Below are 20,788 nucleotides of genomic sequence, written 5' to 3'. Positions count from 1 at the left end.
GCCTCCCCTGCTCTGGCCTCGGTCCTGCCTCTGGCTCTCTGGCTCTCTGGCTCTCTGGCTCGTGTCGCTGTGGCACAAACGGCCGACCCGCTTCAGCCCTCCCTTCTTCCCTCCCTCCCAGCCCTCCTGTGGCCGATTCCTCCAGGCTCCCCGCTCAGGCTTGGATTTCTTAAATCCACGGCCTTATCTTGGGGGGTGTGTGGGGTGGGAGATAGGTGGAGATGGGGCGTGTGAATGACTGGCCCCCCCCGGCCACCTGTTGTTTCTGCAGCAGGATTTCTCCCAAGTGAGTTATCTGGCATTCCAACGCCACCATCGGCTCGGCGACAGGGGTTCAGGCGGATGCGTTTGGGAACTGCTACGTCCTATTTTCCTCTCAGAAACTGACGGCAGATGGTGATGGAGAGAGGGCGCTGAGAGGCCATGCAGGAAAAAAATCTTTGCCTCTGTTTCTAAATTGATTGGATGCACTGTAAACCTGGCTTTTGCACAACACCCCATGAGCCATGCTTGGGGGGCTGGAGTGGCGGTGGCATATCTCTGAGCCGCCCACCCACGGCCCAGAGGGACCGATCTTACAGGTGTGGAGGCTGGGGCTTCAGGGTGCCCAGGGACCCCTGGAACTGCCCCGGCTCCCCCGGGGAATAATCCTGGCCTGATCCTCACGGAGTCTCCGCAATGCTGCTGGCCTTGCCCAGGTCGCTGTGCCAGGTTTCCTCCTTCTCCAAATTCCTGGCTCCCGGCATAGTTCCTGGCAACAGCGGGCGCTCACTGATGGCCTGTATTGGATTCCCCATTAGAATCTGCTCATCTGAGGCTATGATCTTGTTTTCCAATCAAACCTTCTCGGGCAGACACGCCTACGTGTGCGTGTGTTTATGGTCTGCGTGGCTTCTCTTCATAAACAGGCAAAGTGGATTAGATTTCTCACGGGAGAGTTGGCCTCATCATTGGGCCATAACTGCACACAGAAAATAAAAAACACACGTATCAGGGACTCAGAGGCACAGACTGCGTAGCTGAGAGCAAACACACACCTTGCAAAATCGCTCTCCGCCACGACACAGATAACAGGTGCAGTTTTGTACACAATCACACAGAAATGCAATCCAGACCCTGTCCCTGCAGGCATGTGCTCTGTGCTGGCTACTTAATCCTCCAAAACAAACTGCGTTGGAACTTGGTGCCTTAACACAACAACTATTTTTTGTCTCGTGTTTCAGGGGTCAGGGTGCGGGCAGGGCTTGGCTGGGGGATTGTTCTGCCCCTCGTGTGTCACCGAGGTGACGCAGTGGATTTCTTAAATCCACTGACTGGGGGGTGGGCTGGTCTGCAAGGGCTGGTGATTTCCCTCAGGTGTCTGGTGGCCAGGTGGGGGTGGCCAGAGGGCCACTCGGCGGCGCTGGTGTCAGGAGTGCCCCCCAGGCGTGCACAGCCAGGGGCCTCAGGGCAGTGAAACCCCTTACAGCGTCGCTGGCACCCCCTCCGGGGCGTGGCAGGGGGTCATGGGCGGCTTGGGAAGGTCTCCCACAACCTAGCCTCAGGGCTTGGGGAACAGCCCTTGTCCTGCACAGTATTGAGCAAGCAAGTCACGAAGGCCCGCTCAGATTAAAGGGGAGGGCTAGTCAGTGAGAGGGGCAGCAAAACATGTGAGGTGCCCTGTAATCTAACACACACACATGCACACACATGCACACATGTCCTTTGAAGCCCACATGAAGCTCAAACCTTTCCCAATAAGCGTTATTAAGTATTGTAACCAGGACATAGATCCACTTCCCCTGACTCCAGATTCTCTTTCCATTTCTACACTATTCTGGGGAACCCCTGGGGACACCCAGGTTCGGTAGGGTCTGCTGACTTGACTTAAGCACCTGTGGCCTGTCCATATGGAGGGGTCTAGCAGGGGGCTGGATGTGCGGTCTGGAGTGAGGGACAAAGGCTGGCCAGGAAATCCCAACCTGTGGATCAGCAAAGGTGCCCGTCACCGGAGTCTTTCTAAGCCTCAATCCTCTCTTCTTAAAAAACAAACAAACCCGCCCTGACTGGCGTGGCTCTGTTGGTTGGGAGTTGTCCTACAAAGTGAAAGGTTGCTGGTTCGATTCCCGGTCGGGGCACATGTCTGGGTTGCGGGTTTGCCCGCAGCTGGGGCGTGTATGAAAGGCAACAAACAGATCAATGTTTCTCTCACTCTCTTTCTCCTTCCCGTTCCCTCTCTCTCTCTCAAAATAAGTAAATAAAAATCTTTAAACAAATAACAACAAAAACTCAATCTTCTCATCCGTAAAGAAGGAATAACAATAAAATAGTTACCTTGTAGAGCCAAGGTAAGAATCAAAAGAGACACTACCGTGTGAAACAACACTGCACCGTGCAAAAGTTCGTGGCTAGTCCTGGGTGCCGAGCAGAAGCGGACACTCAGTGTCAGGAGTAGATGAGCACCTTCTGGACAATGGGCTTGCGTTCGCCTCAGCGAAGCTATGACCTGTGTAGTTATTTGGGACCTTCTCTAGGCATCAGCAGCCAGGGACACCTTTCTGTCCACTTTCTGCAACTAAAAGGGGGACTCAAGGAAATGCACATTTGCGTTTCCCTCATTTGTGACTTCATGTTCTGTCCGTACTTATTTTTTCCTTTTCTTCCTCTCTTAAATTTTAACATTTGTAACTGGACGGACTGAATGTTTGTGTGGCCCCCTAACTCGCATGTGAAGCCGGAATGTCCCACGCGCTGGCATTTGGAGGCGGGGCCGCTGAGGCTTAGGAAGGTGAAATTCCTCTAAGGCCGCACAGCTCCCAGTGAGAGAACTGGGATTCGAACCCAAGTTCATTTTCCGCTTCCACTAAGGTTCATAGCTGTCTGTGGCCCAGAGCCCAAGGCCCGGGCTTCCAAGTTTGTGTTAGAATGTGGATTGACAACAAATAGCTGTGGGTGGGATGAGGTTGTTTTCTCCTTCGCTTTGAGAGCAATTACTGTTGGAACGCATGGGCTCACTGCTCTTGGTGTTCTTGTGTTTATATCTAATCTCTAAAACCAATCCAAACCCTTGGCGGGGACAGCATCGCTGCTCCTATGGCAGTAAAGTATACACCGGGCGGGGCAAAAGCAGGTTTGCAGTTGTTCGTATGGAAAATAATACAATAATTAATACATTATGATACAAGGATAAACTGTGTAGCGTACTCACCATTGTAAGCCGACTTTTGTCCCTCCCCCGCCCACATATATTTGGTGCTTCATTTGAAACTTTACTTTTAATCAGGACCAAACCCAGATCCACCTCGTGAATCTGAGCTGCTGCCCACCTCCCTGGCCTACCTGGTGAGGGCAGAATCAGCGCAACCCTTGTCCCTCGTGCGTGGGCGCGGGCGCGGGCGCACGACGGCTGGCGCCCCCTGAGGCATCGGAGTTGGATGGTTCCGACCATCTGTATCCAACGTGCGTGATTTTTGGCGGCCTGCTGGGTATTCCCCAGGGGCTGAAATGCACGCCAGGGGGTGTTTCAAAGGCATCCCTCAGCTGAAACCAGGATTGAATTGATTGCCCTGTGACGCAATCTGTAGATGAGGAAACCCGTGGCCTCGCCCTGCTCTCCCAGGGAGGTGCAGCCCCGGGGAGAGGGGAGAGCCCGTTAACTCTGATCTGCCTCCTCCCCCAGGTCCCGGCCTACGGGAAACTCTATCCTCTTGATTCCAGAAGCGGTTCCGGGGCTCTGCACCTGTCCTCCCGTGAAACCCAGGCCTGCTCGGCCTCCTGGTCCGCGCTGCCCGCCACGTGCGGTGACGGCTCTCACGCCGCGTCTCTGAAACCTCCGGGCTCTGCAGCCGCGGCTGCGGAAGCCGGGCCCCTCCCGTGACAGGGCCATACACCTCCCTTTTGTCTCTTTGCATACGGCTGCTGCCAAAGACTGCGCTTGAGAGGAGCATTTAAGGAAACATAGAGGAAGAAAAGGACCCCCTCAACCCAGGTCTCCCGCCCAGGGACCCCCCCCGGGGTCCCTTTGGGCCCACCCGCAGCCACGGGCCCTCCTCGCCGCTCCCCAAAGATGTACGTGCGGTGCCTTCGTGCGCGTGAACCCGCTCTCTTCTCTGCTCCGAATGGCCTTCCTCCCTCCTCTCTTCCCCGAGCGCCCCACTTCACCCTCAGACGCAGCCGAAGTGTCGCCTTCTGCGGGCGAGACCCTCCCCTGCGGTCCCTGCAGGCGGGGTCCCTGCGGCTCCCACTGTCCTGATGGTGACCCTTTCTTAATAAACAAGGAGTGTGAACTTAATAAATGGTTCAAGGCGACATAATCATTAAAAGGTTACAGAAGAGCAAATTTAGCTCTTTGCAGGGAGAGGATGCATGTCCTTGAGCCGAAGGCAGTTCAACAAAAGCCTCAGGATTGCACCCCTCCCTCCCTCCCTCCTTTCCTTCTTTTTTTGTCTCTTCTTTTCTTTCCAGGTGTGTTGTTGGAGACGTGCAGAACCCTTGTAAAGAGATTAGTTGTTAACTTAGTGTAACATAGTAGCAGTATTTTTAAATTTTTAGGAAGTGTATTAGGGTCACCACAACAAACTGCCCTACCTGTCTTCCCGGCTGCTCCCCCGACTGGACTACCAGAGACTCAAGGACAAGATTTACATTGCGCTCATCTCTGCGTGCGTGGGGAAAACCGAATCAGGAATGCTGTCGAGCGTCCCCCTAGCTCTTCGCCAGTGGCCACTGCGGGCCGGGGCAGCGCGGCGTGTGAGCAGGCTGGGCAGCAGGGCGAGGCGGACAGGAGTAAGAGGCTCCCGGGGCTGCTGATTCCGGGCTGCTTTGCTGCACTCAGAGCATACACGATTTTGAGCATAACTTAAGTGCCGTCGAAGTCTAGGAAGAGTGAGCCCGGCTGGGCCACCCCGGTGTGGCGGCAGCCCTCTGGGAGGTCTGACTGGGGGCCTCCTAGGGGAAGGAGACTCCGCAGGTCCCATGGGCTGGGATGAGGCCACCCCAATCGCCTTCTCAGCCCCTGCGTGGGCCGGGCTTTGCCCTTGCACCTGGGACTCAGTTACTGCCGCAGCACCCCGTCAGCTCTGGGGGGCTTTGTGCTCACTTGACATGTAAGAAAACAAGCCCAGAGCAGTCACCCAGCTCAGAGATAGTGCAAGGTGGCCCTTGAAGGCACGTCTCCTGACTCCAGACCCTGTCTTTGGTCAGGTTGCCTCATCTCCTGAAGTTTCACCGATAGGTTACAAGTGCTTCGGGAGGGACAAGACAAAGGCTCGCAAGAAGGGGCGAGATCGGTGGCTTCCTGGCACTCCGTGTCACGGAGACCTCACGCTGAATGAACGTGCTCAGAGAAAAGCCACCACGGCCTTTTCATTTCCTTTCCTTTCTTATTGAAATGTCACTCACAGACCACAGAATCCAGCATGTTGCAGCGTACAGTTCGGTGGGGTTTCACACACTCACACCATTGTGCGATCATTACCACCATCTCATTCCAGAACATTCTCATTCATTAACTTCTAATGTCTTTGTTTTTCAGATTCCCATAATGAGAGACCCGGGATGGATTCGAAATGTGTGGTCTTCAAACATTAACGTGAGTGAAGTGGCTGTGAATGTCCTAATTGTACTTTTACATTTCAAGATGAGACCCAAGACTCTGGGACAAACTGGGGTTCATTGCCACGGGCGGGGGCGGGCTCCAGCCCAGCACCCCGCCACTCAGCTGATGCCGCAGAGCACTCCTCTCCAGTTTGATGGCACTAGGAACATTTTGGTTAGTTTCTACTCTCCTCTCCCTGTGATCCATCCTCCCCCAGGCGCGGGTTGGATTTTGCCGCCTCCCTGATTAAAAACCACCCGGCGGCTCCCTCGTGCCGACAGGAAGCGTCCCTATCACGCCCACGCCGTTGTGGCCCGGCCGTGTACGGCCGCAGGTATTGATAAGATACACGCCGCCCCCCAGGCCCTTTAGCAGATTCTGTCTCTCCCTCCTGCACCCATTGGCTTCTCCGGCCTCTGCCTCGCTGCCCTGTGCCTGGTGCCCGAGCTTCAGCCAGGCCCTTTGATGGTCTCTGTAACTGCTTAGTGCTTTGATCTTGGCTTTGCCCCTGGATCCCGACTTCAGGGATCCCCCTAGACCCCACGTTCTACAGCCTGAGGGCCATGCCCTCCCATTGCGCCAGTTCCAGCTTCTAGATTCTCCTCATGGATCTGCCTGTCTGGGCCTCGGTTGTTTGGGAGGGGTGTTCGCACAGGCCCCCGATGGAGGCCCCGGCTGACGCCTCCTGTCCCTCTCCCCTAGGGCACACGCCCCTGACCCAACCCGAGGGCCTTGCCTGTGGGGAATAGATGTCAGGTAATAAGCTCGGGGGTGCAGAGATTCAAGGAAGGGCTTTGGGGACTGTCCAGAGATGAAGTCATACAGTCCGGACCCTTATTTGTCCCTCTGTGACCTGTCCTAAGCCTTCTACGTAGAACAAAAGTAACAACACTTAGTCCTCGCTTTCGAAGGGCTCACGGTCTGAGAGGGACCCTGGAACGGAGTGGGGACCACGGGGGTTTTCAGGGGACATGTGAGGCCTGGTGCAGTGTTGGCCAGAGCGAGCAGCTTCCTTGAGAGGCCCCAGAGGCCCCGTGGGCGAAGGAAGAGGGCCCTGAGGGGGGCCTGGCCCGGGCTCTGTGAAGAGCAGAAATTCTATTTCTGAGGGGATTGGCAGGGAAGGGGCCCAATCCGAGGCCAGGAACACGGGCCAGCTGGTAGTTGGTAGCTGTCAGGCCTGGAGTCGGGGCGCCGCTCCTGGGGGGGGGGGAGGCAGGGCAGGAAGTCCTGGAAAGTGGGCCCCTGTCTGCGGGTGGGAGCGCAGGGGCAGCCTGAGGCGGTCGGAGGCGCTGCCCGCGGCCAAGCCGCTGTCCTGCAGACCAGGCGGCAGCTGGGGCCGGGGCCCGCGGCCACTGCTTTCCTGCTGCAGCCTCTGGCCCAGGGGCTATGGGACAGGGAGAGACAGGCGGGGGGCCCTCCCCAGAGGTCCTCGAGTGACCGGATGGGAAGCATAGAGAGACGAGGTGAAATTCCAGAACATCTTTGCCATCTAGGCAGGGGAGCTGGGTTAGGCGTCCAGGGTCCTGGTCGCCGCGCGGCCACGTAGAGGAGGTGTGTCAGTGGACACGTTGGCTCACTCCTCTGAGCTCCATTTCATCCCCTCTGTGCACATGGAGCGTTCGTTCTGTCCTAAACACAAAGGGCCAGCCGGTCCCCACAGGGCTCTGTGTCGAGGCAAGCGGGTCTGTAGCTCCGTGTGGGCGAGTGGAAGGTGTAGCAGCAATTTCAGAAAAACGCCTCTAACAGAAGGTGAGCATCACGCAGTCTTGAAAGGGACTGTGTTAGGCAGACACGGAGGTAGGAGAGCACAGTGCTCATGGGGACCTGGAGCTTGGGGGCGGTAAGCGTGGAGGAGGAGGAGGAGGGGGAGGAAGCCGGGTGCCAGTGACCTGGGGGCCTGTCCACCTTCGTAAGGGCCTTCGACGCCATCCTACAGGCAGCAGCGGGGGTGGCATGGAGGGGCGTTAAGCAGGTGATGCCGCCTGAGAGCTGCGGCCTTGTCAGAGCACAGTCCCGGGGCGGGGCTGGAGACCCGAGCTCATTGCAGGCCTGGCTCAGCCGGGAGCGCCTGTGGCCCGTCCACGTGGCGGTGTCCAGCAGGTGCTCGGATGTGTGGTTGGGGGCGGAGGGGCAAGGTCTGGCCTGGAAATCCCGACCTGTGTGGGGCCAGCAGGGGAGCAGCGTCACTGAAGGGGGACAAAGTCCCATGGGAGAGCATGTGGCAGAGTCACACAGGGAGGAGGACGAGGGTGTAGAGGTGGGCTTCCCACCAGAATCTCTTCTGTCAAAGTATTTGGTTGTGTGTATGCCGTTATCCTGATAAGGAAGGTTCATAAATCCCAAAAATGCTTCGTGATGAGACAACCGAAAATGAAGGGAAGTGAAACAGAGCAGAAGCGAGACTCAGAATCTCCCTCTGCCTCTTTGTCGCTGTCTCTTTCCTAGTTGCTCTGCAAATGGGCCAGACGCCAGGACTCAAGCATGTGTGCGGCTCGTGCTAGGCCCCGGATTCAGGGATGGGTGTGCATGGCTGGCCTTTCCTGTCAAGGGTTCACCAAACAGTAGAGGAGACAGTACGTGCCAGAACACAGTGACGCTTTGTGACGTGTGCCACAGTGGAGTCCCATGCGGGCTCATCAGTACAGAGAAGCCAGTGACAAATTCTTCATACACCTGGGGAATGTTTGAGGACAGGCTTCTCTAAGAGGTCGGCTTTTGGGTCCAAGAATCTGGCCACGGGGTGCAGAACCCAAACAAATGCACTCTCACCCTCCCGCCCCTCCCTCCCCTGTGCACGCACACAATTCGTTCAAGACAAAAGGCCCTGGAGAGACAGGTGAGCAATCAAATGTGCGCCAAAACTCCTTCACGCATCTGCTTGTCAGAACATTGGCACAATTTGTTACATCAAGCCTGGGCCATCTTTTCTGCTGTCTTCAGAGCAGCATGTATTTGAAAACACCGCCTTCTGGCCACACACTGATTCGATTGCAGCATTTCTCATAAGAGCAACAGTTCCCAGAATTCTGGATTATCCCGGCCCAGTTCCTTGAAGCCATATTTTGTTTATTTTCCTTATTCCTTGTTGTCATTCAGTTTTGACGAAGGACTGGACTTAAAATGTAGTTGTCTTGGAGGGAGCACATTTTTGTAGGGAGATGAAGTGAAAAGTTTGTCTAGTTTTACATATATTTTTGAAAAATTTTATCAAAGCGATTCATGTGTTTGGCTTCTAGAAAATGAACTAGGAAACACTGACTCACCGTGAAGTCAGTTTCCTTCTCCTACCTCCAGTCTAGGTACGTATCTCCTTCGCACGATATCCTACAGACTTAAACTCCGACGGAGGAGAATCTGGCTGACTCTCATAGAGCATCCTATGCGAACGCCTTGCCCTTTCTCAGGCTCTGCCATTTATGCTACTCGCACCCTGGTTTAGGACATTCAGACTCCGCCTTTGTCATAGATGGAGTTTTCCTTGCGGAGGAGGCGTGTTTTTCCTGGAAGTCATGTGTGCCTTTCTTTTTCATTGTTTGGAGAAGCAGTTCCCATGCCTTGCCTGTGCCTTCCTGCCCCACAGTGCCCACACACAAAGGGGCCCAGCCCCCTCGGCAGGTGGTCCAGGTTAGAGCCTGCGCTGTCTGAGCTCTTCGGTCTGTCCTTTCCTGTGCGCTCACCTTCCAAATGTCATTAAACACCGACTCCACTGAAGATGCCCCCTTCTGTTGTGAGCTTTTAAGCTCAGAAGTTTCCTTGAAATTTAATAAGGTATCCGGAAATAAAGGGAAGATAAACGCGTATTTGTCTGTTCGGCTCACCTGCCATCTGCCCCAAGGTTTTCTTTTTTGTCCAGAATTGTCAACAGAGCTTTTACGCAGGTGGCCAGTGACATTCCCTGGGTTCCTATCTAGAGGTGCGCTGCGGCGTCTCTTCCAGCCAATTGCTTTTTTTCTGAAACCTGGATCATTACAGCCTCACTCTGCAAGCCTTGCCTGGCGTGGGTCAGTGACAGGCAGCGCAACAATAACGTATTTCACTGGGATTGTGCAGAGAACGGCCGCTTCCTGTTCAGCGGGCTCTCGGGTTTTACAGAGGTGTCCCAAGGCCCCCTTGTCATTTGTGCACAGACAGGTTGCACGGATGCACGTCTGCAGTATGGAGCTGAGCTGGCTCTCTGCGCTCACCCTCCGCCTCCCCCCGGTTCCTCTGCCTCCTCCTGCCGCAGCCGGATCCCTGAAGGCAGTGGACAGGCCCGGGTACTGCCCGGAGCTCTCACCCCCTGCACTTTCACCATGTTACTTCTGTGTGGCGCAATCAAGGTTGCAGGGAGCCAAGAAGTGCTGTTCTGTGATGCAGATGGCGGCGTGTGGAGCCCGTGGTTGAGTCTGGATTGAGGTTAAAACACCTCTTTTACCCGGTCTGAGAAGACCCTCGTGGTCCAGGCTCAGACTCCGATCACTGATCTCCAGTTCTTCCACATCCTCCTCACCCCTGCGACTTCTTTTATCAGAGTTCAGTGCTTATTGATGTGAAAACAACAGAGAAGAAATAAAGTGCTATATACTTAAAATCAACAAACAAAAGAAACATTGCGTGAATGTCTCATTTTAGCATATAAGAGGTCTGTTTGGAAAAAGTCCAGCCACTCTTAATATAACGTGGATAGTTTGTGCGGCATCTATATAACCTGGCAGCCAAAGAGAGTGGACTGGAATGCGCATGTGTGAACAATGATGATTTCACTGTACTAGTCAGTGGGGTGGGAGATGTCGTTGAGTGAACACGTGTACTAGCAGCTGTTGCGTTCAAAATCACTGAGCGAGTAGAGCAATGAATCTGCATCAGATTTTGTGTTAAGCTTGAACATTCCTCTGCAGAAACTATTCAGGTGATTCAGAAGGTCACAGCTACAGGCAACTGGTGACTGGCAGCTTCATCACAACAACATACCCAATCATGCATCACATCTTGTGCAGAGATTTTTGGTGAAACATCAAATTATCCAGGTGACTCAGCCCCACTACAGCCCAGATTTGGTGCCCTGTGACTTCTGGCTTTTCCCAAAACTCAAATCACCTTTGAAAGGGACGAGATTTCAGACCATCACTAAGATTCAGGAAAATACATTAGGGCAGCTGATGGTGACTGGGAGAGCTGAGTGAGGTCCCAAGGGGCCTACTTTGAAGGGGACTGATGTGTCCTTGTGCTATGTACAATGCTTCTTGTATGTTCTTCAATAAATGTCTTTTTCATAGCACATGGCAGGATACCTTCTGCACAGACTTCGTATTCTCAGTCCTCTCATGTACAAACCCCTTCTCCCATCCAAGGGGCATTTTTGTGTGCATTGCCTGTCCTTCTTTCCTCTTGCTGAGGACACCTTCTTGTCTACTAGACCTTGACCTCTTTGAGGACAGAGGTGTTTCTTAATCAGTTACCCCCCACTGTACCTCGCACACACTTAAGTACTCAGAAATGGCTAACGTATAAATGAGTCCACTCTGTGCAACCCAATGCCACAAGTTTGGGAAAATGCAAAAGTTGGGGATCTCATTCTGCTGAGGCGGGCAGGGCGTCACACAAGCTGGAATCCCGTGGCCCTTTGAGCGTGCTGTCTCAGCGAGGATCACGATTTAAGCAGCACAGAGACGTTTTTAGCCCCTCCCCGCCATTTGGGTAAGGAGGGGTTGCCACGATCAGGAGGGGCCACAGAAGAGCCTGGTGCTTAGTGAAGCAATCTGTTGAGTTGCAGGTACGGTGGCTCCCAGTTGCCTTCGCTTGGACAGGCAGCGGGATGTGCTAGATTTGCACCGGATTTACTGATTGACTGTGTCACACAATGACAAGCGCAAGCAGTCACGGGAACCTACTGCCCAGCTTTTACCACTGGGACACCCTTTTTCAGACTCCGCAGTTACCACAAATCTATCCAAAGTACCTTGAGCCAGAGAAGAAAGAAAAAAATTGTCTTCCTTGGCAGAGCTTGTTTCTTATGTGACTTTTCCACCAAGATTGAAAAGCACCATCCAAAGACAACATGGAATGGGGTGCGCCGGTTTTGTATGACTGAAGACCAGGGGAGCTACCCCCTGACCCACCATGCATTTTCCCAAGGATGAGAAGGCCCGAGGTTTGTTGACTGACATCACTGGCTTTTACCCTCCACTCCGCTGTATAATGTGTGATTGTAGGCACTGTGCTCACGCCATGGAAATTGCTGATGAGCTGAGAGTCCCGCCCACTCTAATCGTAAGCAGCTCTACAGGACGGGGCGCAGACGGTGCAGGGTGCACCTTGATACTCAGCCAAAAGCCTGGGCCCCCAGGATCACCCCTGAGCAAAGGTTTCTGATGGCTGTTCAGCGGTACTGTCTTACTTTACAGGTTCCATTCTGACACTATCACTTTTCGCTTTTATCTCTGTTTAAAACTCCTTTTTAGTTGATTGAACAATCATTCAACAATGGTATCCTGGACTTATTCATCATTTTGCCTGTGACTGGGGCATAGCAAAGAGCTCCTACGAAGCTTACCCTCTGTGGAAATTGATGCTTGTCTGCGACAACCTCTATTACGGAAATCTCTTAATAGACTTAGTTGAGAATGCCAAATTTCTATGCTTTGTAAAAAATGGGTAAGGTAATTTCCTCCTTCAATATTTCTTCAGACTGCTGGAGGGCAGCTTTCTGGCTTAAAACTTCCCTCTAGTTAGCTTGCTGATGAATTCGGAAACCAGGAAGGCAAAACCGCTCTCAGGAAAGGACTTGGTCGTGCTGTCTCCAAGCTTCGACCGCCCGGTTTTGACCAGGCTCTGTTCTGGACCCAGTGCTGGCCTCAAACCAGCTCCGCCCAGGAGCCCCTGTCCGTCCGCACCCGCCTCTTCTCTCTGTCCTCTTCTGTGCCCCACCGAGCGCTGACGTCATAATCCCAAAGGAATTGTCAGAATCCTGCCACCCAACAATGAGCGTCTCCTGGACTCCTCGCAGAGGGTGCGGATGGAAGGATGATGGAGGAGAGAAAATGGGAGGGGAGAAGGTGGGTGGCGGGGCAAGATCAGGAGGCAGGAGAGAGAAGGGCGAGACGGTGATGGTGGGGGGCGCCAGCCATGCGTATCCTAGCAACAGCCAATAAGTGGGGGACGAGGCTGCTGAGAACTAGAAAACTGGGAGGAAGAAGAAAATTGACCAGAGGGCCAAGGCTCCCATGAGCAGGGACTTCCATTCGAGGTGAACGCAAGTTCCGTGGGGTCCTCCAGATGGGGGAGGCCAGGCTGCTTCTGGCAGTGCAGGTAAACGACAGGCAGGGAGTCATTAGGTTTCGGTAGCTTCCCCACGTGCCGGCTTCTCAGGCACAGAACTCACCGAAGAATGGTACCAGTGACCGAAACCTGGGGACACTAGGGCCCTGTGCCGTCACTCTTGGAGTGTCGATTCGACCTCCTGTTAACTGGTTTGCTCTCTTCATCTGTGAGGAGTAACCGATGGTCTCCTTGTGGGGTGCCTTTAAGAATGATCACCCATGGTCCATATTAATACTAAAATTCTAACTTAGACAAATACTCTCCCCCCAACGTTTTGTCTTATTCATGCGGGAAATGCAAAGGCCAGGCCATCTGCATGTGCGCGGGCGCCCGTGACACTGAGTGTGTTTTCAGGGAGTTCTTCTCCAAGCCGGTGCCTTGGCAGGGGTCTCCAGAGTCTAATTTCCGTCAGGAGGACGCCAGGTGGGAGGAACAGGAACGTCGCTTCCCAGCCCAGGACCCCAGGAGCCCACTGTGCCGTTGGGAAGTAGGTGAGGTTTGCCTTTGGCTCCCCTTGACTCTCCCGCCCCGCCTTTCCAGCCGTGTAGTCCACACAGCTGAGGCGTTTGTGACGCCGACAACAATTCGTCATGTGACAGTGATCAGCAAACAGGCTTTTATGGGAAGTGCAATTTCACTGGGATCTTAAGAGAGTGGGGTTCTTTGCTCTGTTCTGTTTCTGAATTGGGAACAGATGGTTGTCTGGGACTTCTCAGAACAGCCAGCCTGTGTAGAGAGACACCCAACGGGGCCCCTGGCCAGAAACCTATGTGCTGAGCTCCTGAGCGCTTTTTGCTGCCCAGATCTCTTGGCCTCTGACTGTGGAAACAAAAGAGGAACCCGTTTTCCTCATTCTAAGAAGGACTTAAATGTGGGGACCTTAACCAGGGCTCTTGTTTCCCAGGGTGAGGTCAGGGCAATCCCCGCAGGGACTGCCTCCGTCCCCCCCGGAGCCAGTGTGGTGATGGGCGGGGTCACTGCTTGAGCGACCCCTTTTCATTCAGAATCAGGGGCCTCTGTAAGCGGGCCGTCCCTTCATCGATGCTCTATGGCAGTCGCCCCTGACGTCGCTTGGCCCTGTGGCTGCATATCTAGACCATCGCCGAAGCCTTCCTGCCATCCCACATGGTCTGCCCCCGTGCCCAGATGGCAAAGACAGAAAAACACCTGCCCCTCTTACGTAGCCAGGATGATACAGCCCTTCGATCCCTGCTCTCGAGTTCAAGGACAACCACTCCTCAAGTAAGAGGACTGGACGCCATTGTGCATCACACAGTTTACCCTGCCTGGTTCACCCGGCAGGGTGGTGGCTGTCTGTGTTAGCTGATTGCTTTTGTCCAAGGGAAAAACGAAGCTTCCGGTATCTTTATGACAGGAAATGGCTTTGCACCTGGGAGGGAGGCACAGCACCTGGCCGCGTTGGGCGCCTGCCCACGTTCAGCGGCCACCCTTCTGGAAACGAGGAGACGGGGCTCCCCCTTCCATGCTGTTATGTTTCACACGCATGGCTTCCGGTCCCGGAAACTTTTCTGAGTCCTACCGGTGCCCAGAGGCTTACTTAGCTTTTCAAAAGATTTACTGACGTCTTGGGAGGGGCAGAGAGAGAACTCGTTAATTCGAAGCATTTTGTAGTAAATGCTCTGAGAAAGAGGAGCAGGTGATCGGTGATCGTGTTCCCTTCCTGCACCAGGAAAGACTGAATTTCTTCTTGGTTTGCATTGACCCTTATGCCACAAAGGGGCAGTTGAGTGACAATTGCTCAGCTCCTTTCACAAGACAGAGGGAGGAGGGGGAAGAGAGAGGCCAGGAGGTCACTGAGAAAGTGTCCCCCAACAGCAAAGGAAGAGGGTGCTGCTGCTCTGTCACCTTCGATGGTTCTTCTAGGAATGTGTCGTTTTACTTGTGTGATAGCAATGTTCCGCTTCGGGTGGAAGGGATTTAATTTAGCTCTCCTGGGTGGGAAGGAACATGTACTTTAATCCAGGAAATCGACTTTACTTCTCCTAAAAGGTTAATTCCTTCCTGTGCTAACTTAACAGGGCCGATCCATTCATCAGTCATTCAGTGACTTCTGAGACCTCCCTATGAGCCCAGGCTGAGAGAATAAGAACAGGAATTTATTTTCCCATTCAAAGCAGAGCCCATCCACACTCGAGGCACATGGCGCCAACCACCCAGCCTCCCCCACGGGCCTATCGGGCCTTTATCAGGCCTTTCCACGTGCGGGTCCTTCGGCTTGAAACACCTCCTCCCGCTCAGACCTCCTCTGTCGAGTGTCCCCTCTGCCTGAAAGCCCACACCTGATGCTGCATTTGTTATCAGGCTCCTAAGTGTTCATAGTAAATAGTAATAATAATAATTATTGTTATTATGATAGGACTCAGCCGAGTGGCCCACGTGTGCTGAGTCAGACATCGCACGAAGTGTTTTAAATCATTTATCCCTTCGAGTGGCCCTGTGAAACAGATATTTTCACCCCAGGTTAGTGGGACAGGAAACTGAGGGTCAGAGAGGTCAGTCATGCCTCCCCTTAGATCACATGACTAGCAAGAGGTGAAGCTGGGGTCAAAGTGGTTCCACGTCTTGGTGCCACGCCCCATGGGAGGTCCTGTCTTCTAGGCTCTTGCATAGCACCTTGTTTGCTGTTGTTCTTCCTCTTTCTATCGGGTCTGTTAGGATGTGGCAGAGAGAGGGAGGCCTCGCTGGGAGGTGCCATGTCTGGCTCCTGGCTCCATCTCCTACCATTTAGCACCATGTCTGGGCTGCAGAGGGGCTGCGAGCAGGATGGGGAAGCGCTGGACCCAGGCTGGAGTGTGACCCGCGGCGAGCCGCTCCTAGGACATGTCAGTGATCTGTGACTTGTAGGTTGAGAAGAAGGCCTGGGTCAATCTGATTTCTCTCTCGAATCTTGGATTTAGGGGCCTGAAGTGCAAGGTCACATGGAGGTCACGTGGAGGGGAGAGGTGTGTGACGAGCTGCGCATGGCCACACTAACGCGTAGGGAGAAACGGGGAGGGAGCCGAGGACGCAGACTGGGGGAGAGGAGGGCCGAGCTGACCGAGTGGAGGGGGTGGGAGAAGAGAAACCGAGAGAGACACAGGGAGAGAGGGAGAGAGAAAGCTCCAAGGCCCCTTTCTGGGATTCCTGGCTCCTTTCAGGATCTCGTGCCGCGATCACACACTGTCGCTGTATTTGAGCTGGCTTGAATGGGTTCATTACGGGGACATTTCGAAGAAACATAAATTACCTGTTGGCCCTGGGCATGGGGGCTGGGAGAGGAGAGGGTGGGCTTTGAGAGAGAGAACGGCAGCCGCCCAGGGCCCGGCAGGAAGGGAAGCAGACTCTTAGAGCGCTGGTCCTTCATCGTGACTGTACATTGGAATGTCATGGGGAATTTTATAACGTCCTGATGCCTGGGTGCCACCCCAAGAACTGTGCTTAACTGATGGGGACACAATCTGGGCATCAAGAGTTTTGACAGTTTCCCTGGGAGTTCTGATATGTGACCAGTCTTCATGGGAAACCCTGTTTTAGAACGTGAAGGGCGGGTGAGAACATCCAATTCAAATGATTTCATTTACTTTAAAGAGCAAGAGGTGATATCACTGACTTGAAGTCTCCGAGTGGAGAGTTACTTCCCTCCACCAAGCCCAGGCTGTAGGTCGGCGATTAAAGGGGTCGTATTTAGGCTCCAGATGACAAGCAGGTGCCAGTGGGGGTGGCTGTGGGCAACAGCATTTAAATCCCATAGTTAGCAGATGGAATTTGTTGGCGAATCCAGGCCTTTTCCGCTTCCCTGTTCGTTGTGAGCTAACAAAGCATTACATAGCTTAGTACCTCCGGTTTTATCTTAAGTGGGGGCAAAAATCTATGAGTTGAGAAAGCTAGTAACTGAACAATTCCCCCGGGGCTGGCCCAGGGCTCCCTGCGGCGTGGGGCCTGCTCTGTGGACCCGGGTTTCATTCCGGAGCCAGCCTCTGTCGCTGAGGCCAGAGACTGGGTTGCTGAGCTTAGCTCTGTGGTCCGGGCTTCCGGTGGGGCTCCCTCCACCCTCAGGACCATCTGAGTCTAATTACCGCCCCGCCTCCAAGTGCCATCCCATTGGGCTTCAACATAAGAACGTGGTGGGCGTGGGGGTGGGTGGGGAGGAACAAACATTCAGTCCGTAGCAGGCGAGTATCTGTTAAATGCAAATATATGTTCTTCATGGAGAGATTCATCTAGTAAAAGCTAATACAGCCCTGCCAACTATGAAAATATTAGAAAGTTTCCTTCCTGCCCCTCATCTCCCCTCTTCCCTTACCCCTCCCGACCTGCTCTCTGCTGTGCCTGGCATCTAGTCCGACTGGCACAGGCTCATGCCACGCCAAACGGCGCGTGTCAATCCTGGGGCTGGCGAAGAGGAGACGAGCGCTCGCTCTAAGGCAGGGTGCTGGTTTGGGGGACTGCTTGGAGGGGCGAAGGCCGTGAAGTTGAACTTGCAGGCGCTGATCTGAAATACACACCGAAGGCTGTCACGTCCAAGGCACGTGGGCCGGCTTACAGAGACCGGGGCCTGCAAGTGGAACCGGAAGAGGGGACAGGTATAGCGTAGCAAGAATGTTCTTCTTGTCCTAGCCTGGCTCGCTGGGAACTTTCCCCCTACGGCCAGAGGAAGAAGGGTGTCTCCGCCCGTCCCGATTACAGGGAGCAGGGGTTGGGAGCCACGGGCCCGGCAGGTGTGGGGCTCGCTGCGCTCCCCGATCACCCCGCCAGAGGCCAGTCCGGGCCCTCCTCAGCCTGCTCACACCAGGCCGCTCGGCACAGGCCGCCGGGGAGACCCCACGGACGGGCATGGCCCCCGGTCCGCAGCGGTGCTGAGCAGGGTGACGGTCTTCACGTGTATTTGTGTGACTGGCCGGGCTTCCTGCCCCAGCCTCGCACCCCTGGGCAGGCGCCCTGTCTGCTCCGCTCCCCAGAGGAGCCCCGGTGCTCCGCACAGGGCCTGGCGCAGGCGGACACTCGACAAACGGGGACAAATGAAGACAAGGGGGCCACTGACTGAGCGAGGGATGGGTGGCGGCCGCTCTGTGAGCGAGGGACCCCGTGTGGGCCCGTGGGGCACGGCAGGCCCGGGGAGCAGCCCTCCCTGCCCGCAGCCAGGGCCTTTCCTCGTGTCTCAGCTGCTCTGTGTGTGTGCAGGTGCGTGATGCTGTCTACTTAGTGTCTCTATTCCGGTGAATTGGGGAGGCGTGGCCTCCAGTATTCGCTGTGGCCACTGTCAGCCTCTCCCTTTATCTCTCCGTGACTTCTCTCCCTCTTGGACGCCTCAGCCCTAATCTGTGATCCTCACCCTAAGTTGGGGGTGGGCCCTCCCAGATGTTCCCTCTCCCGGGTTTGCCCTCCCCGCTCCTTCTCTGCCTGTGGAATCCACGGACTCACACACCCACCTCCTCCCCCGTGAAACTTGCCTTGGTCAGCTGGCCCCCGGGGACCCTGGGGGCCCACTGTGCCTCTGGTGGATTTCCAGGCTTCCCTGTCCCCTGTACAAGCAGGGAAGGGGAGGGGAGGAGGTGAGGTGCTACCAAGGGATCCTCAGTTCCCACCTGATTCCGGAGGCCCCAGCGAGGGAGGATCCCTGCTGAAGTCGCCTCCTCAGGGGCCCCAGACGAGGACTGGCCTTGGACCATGGGGAGACCCCCTCCCTCGCTGGGAACTCAGGTCATCCTGACTCTCTGAGGGAACAATATCCTGTTCTTTCTTGGGCATCTTTTCTGCTGGGGCATTTACAGAGCTGGCCCCTGATGCCACCCCCCAGAGCTGCCAGGAGACCAGTTCACCTTACACCTGCTTACAGTGTTTCATGGGCTGTTCACCACCTCCCCTTCCTCTTGCAGAGTCCTGTCTATTGCGTAGGTAGTTCATCTGGAGGACTTCAGAACTCCCAGGGTAATAAAGTTACTGTCGCTGGCTCACAGGCGGAACTCCCAAGATAATAGAGTTATTGTCACTGGCTAAGAGGCAGGAGGTTTCCAGCTAGACTAGGGCGGCTGACGTCACTCTGGTCGCCTCGCCACGCAGAGGAGTTGCCCTCGCCTGGCCTTACACATCCTCAGCAGGTGCTCTCCAAGGGGCTTCCTGGGGGCCCCTCCTGGGTCAGGGTGAGCCAGGCTACGGCACTCGGCAGATGCTGCTGGTAACCGCCAGTCCTTGACGCATGGGGTTCTAGAAACTAAAAAAGCCTTCAGGTCAGCAGGCATGCCACGCGGTTCCCATGATGGTCTTTCCTGTCTTCCAAGTGGATCCGTGGGTTGAGCATCTGCCCCTGCTTTCCAGGTGGTAAAACTCAGTCTGGAGAACCCAAGATGCTTGCGGCTTTGCCTTGTGTCCTCCACCCCTCCTCCTTCCTCCTGCCAGTCCAGAGGGAGCAAGTTTTACTCATCTGGTGTCCCTTCTCTTCCAAGTGAGGCTGAAAGCGGCAGGTCCTGGAATTGGCCAAAGGGGATCAGATCACCTCAGCCGGGCTGGCTGAGTCATAGCTCTCACCACCAGCTCTCACCACGCTGTCTGCCCACAGCACGGCAAGGGCCCTCCCAGGGGGGCCCCCCCCCCGACAGGGCCGCATGCAAAGTCCCAGGGCTTTGGCGAACCCAGCTCAGCTTATAGTGAAATGCATTCCAGCGAGTGTTTTCTACTAACTGCCTGATTGCCGCCCGCCTGCCCCTTGCCCGCCTCGAGTCTGGCCCCATGTAGAAACTGTGGCAGTAACAGGAACAGCAGGAAGAGCGCTTTCCCTGGGGTGGCAGGTGAAGCTGGGGGGCCATCAGACCTCACTTTTTCAGGGTCCAGCTGGGCCCTGCTAATCAGTGCCGACTTTGGGGAAACCCCAACCCCACTCCGCTCCCAAGTTCATCATTTGTAGAATAAGGGCTTTAGTCTGGATTTTCTGTTTTGAGACTGCTAGTCTTCAAATGTTAGTAATTCAAGATCTACTTTAAACAAAGGCTTCACTTAAGGAGCCCGAAGTTGGACTTTGCTTCCAGAAAGCCTTTCCGTGTGGGGTAGACTTGCTTGTGGACACTCCCGGGAGGGAGGGCGGGATGAGGAGCCCGTAAGACCGCTTCCTTCTTAGAGCCCTGACCTGCACTCTCAGCTCCGGTCTCTGAGGTTCGCTGCGGAAGGCCCTCCCCCATGAATGCCGACCCCAGTGTAGTGTAGCATCCTCCTCTGCAATGCCAGCACAGGAGGGGGGCGCCTGCTCTCTTGGGGACAGGGGCTGCCTGGATGGCAGGTACCCCAACACCAGCCAGAGGGTATCCGCACGTGGCCAGCTGGACAGAAGACGCTCCACCTGGGCAAAGCTCCCAAGCAGATGGCCCCAAACTCCAGCCAGCCCGCCTCCTCCGCAGATCCCCAGGGGGGGCCTTCCTGACATCTCTGAGGAGGCTCCTGAATTCCCTCCCAAGCCTGCCCTTCCCCTTGTCCTTCTGCAGCTCAGTGAAGAGCACTGCAGTCCCTCAGCGGTTCGAGCCCCACTTGGAGCTGTCACCCTTGATTCTCCTTTCTCTCACCCTGTGCCACCCGCCACCCCACCCATATGACTGCCAGTCCAGGGCGTTTTTCTCCGAAACATACTCGAAGTCTTGCCACTTCTCAGGACCGCCCCCACTCTCCCGACAGTCTGCGCCCCGTCCCCTCCCCTGCTTTCCCGCAGTAGCCGCCTGTCTGAGCTTCCGCTCCTGCCCCCTACAGCACATTTTCCACATAGAGGAGAAATAATTTTTTAAAATGTAAGTTGGATTCTGTAATCCCCCTGTTTACAACCCTTTGGGAAAATCTAAACTTCTTAAAATGGCCCAAAGACCGTGAAGGTCTGAGCTCCGCTGCCCCTCCAGCTGTCCCAGGGCCCCAGGAACCTGCGGAGGGCGGGACCTT

General features: G+C 55.0%; 1 protein-coding gene across 3 annotated transcripts in view; it reads left to right on the top strand.

The window, feature by feature from the left end:
• The window catches only part of LPIN1 (lipin 1), a 101,278-nt gene that overhangs the window by 15,254 nt on the left and 65,236 nt on the right, over positions 1–20,788 (top strand). The window contains exon 2 of one of the 3 annotated variants that reach the window (XM_054569559.1): positions 5,513–5,569. The exons of 1 other annotated variant lie outside the window; for it this stretch is intronic. In XM_054569559.1, coding sequence (XP_054425534.1) covers positions 5,513–5,569 — 57 coding nt within the window. Of the gene's footprint in view, positions 1–5,512; positions 5,570–13,347; positions 13,366–20,788 lie in introns of those variants that run through there. One more of the 3 variants, XM_054569590.1, reaches the window with a different exon arrangement.

The sequence above is a fragment of the Pteronotus mesoamericanus genome, unplaced genomic scaffold, assembly GCF_021234165.1.
Source record: "Pteronotus mesoamericanus isolate MK-2021 breed Mesoamerican mustached bat unplaced genomic scaffold, CSHL_Meso_final contig_101, whole genome shotgun sequence".
NCBI classification, from domain to species: domain Eukaryota; kingdom Metazoa; phylum Chordata; class Mammalia; order Chiroptera; family Mormoopidae; genus Pteronotus; species Pteronotus mesoamericanus.
This window is presented reverse-complemented; position numbering and strand designations above follow the sequence as displayed.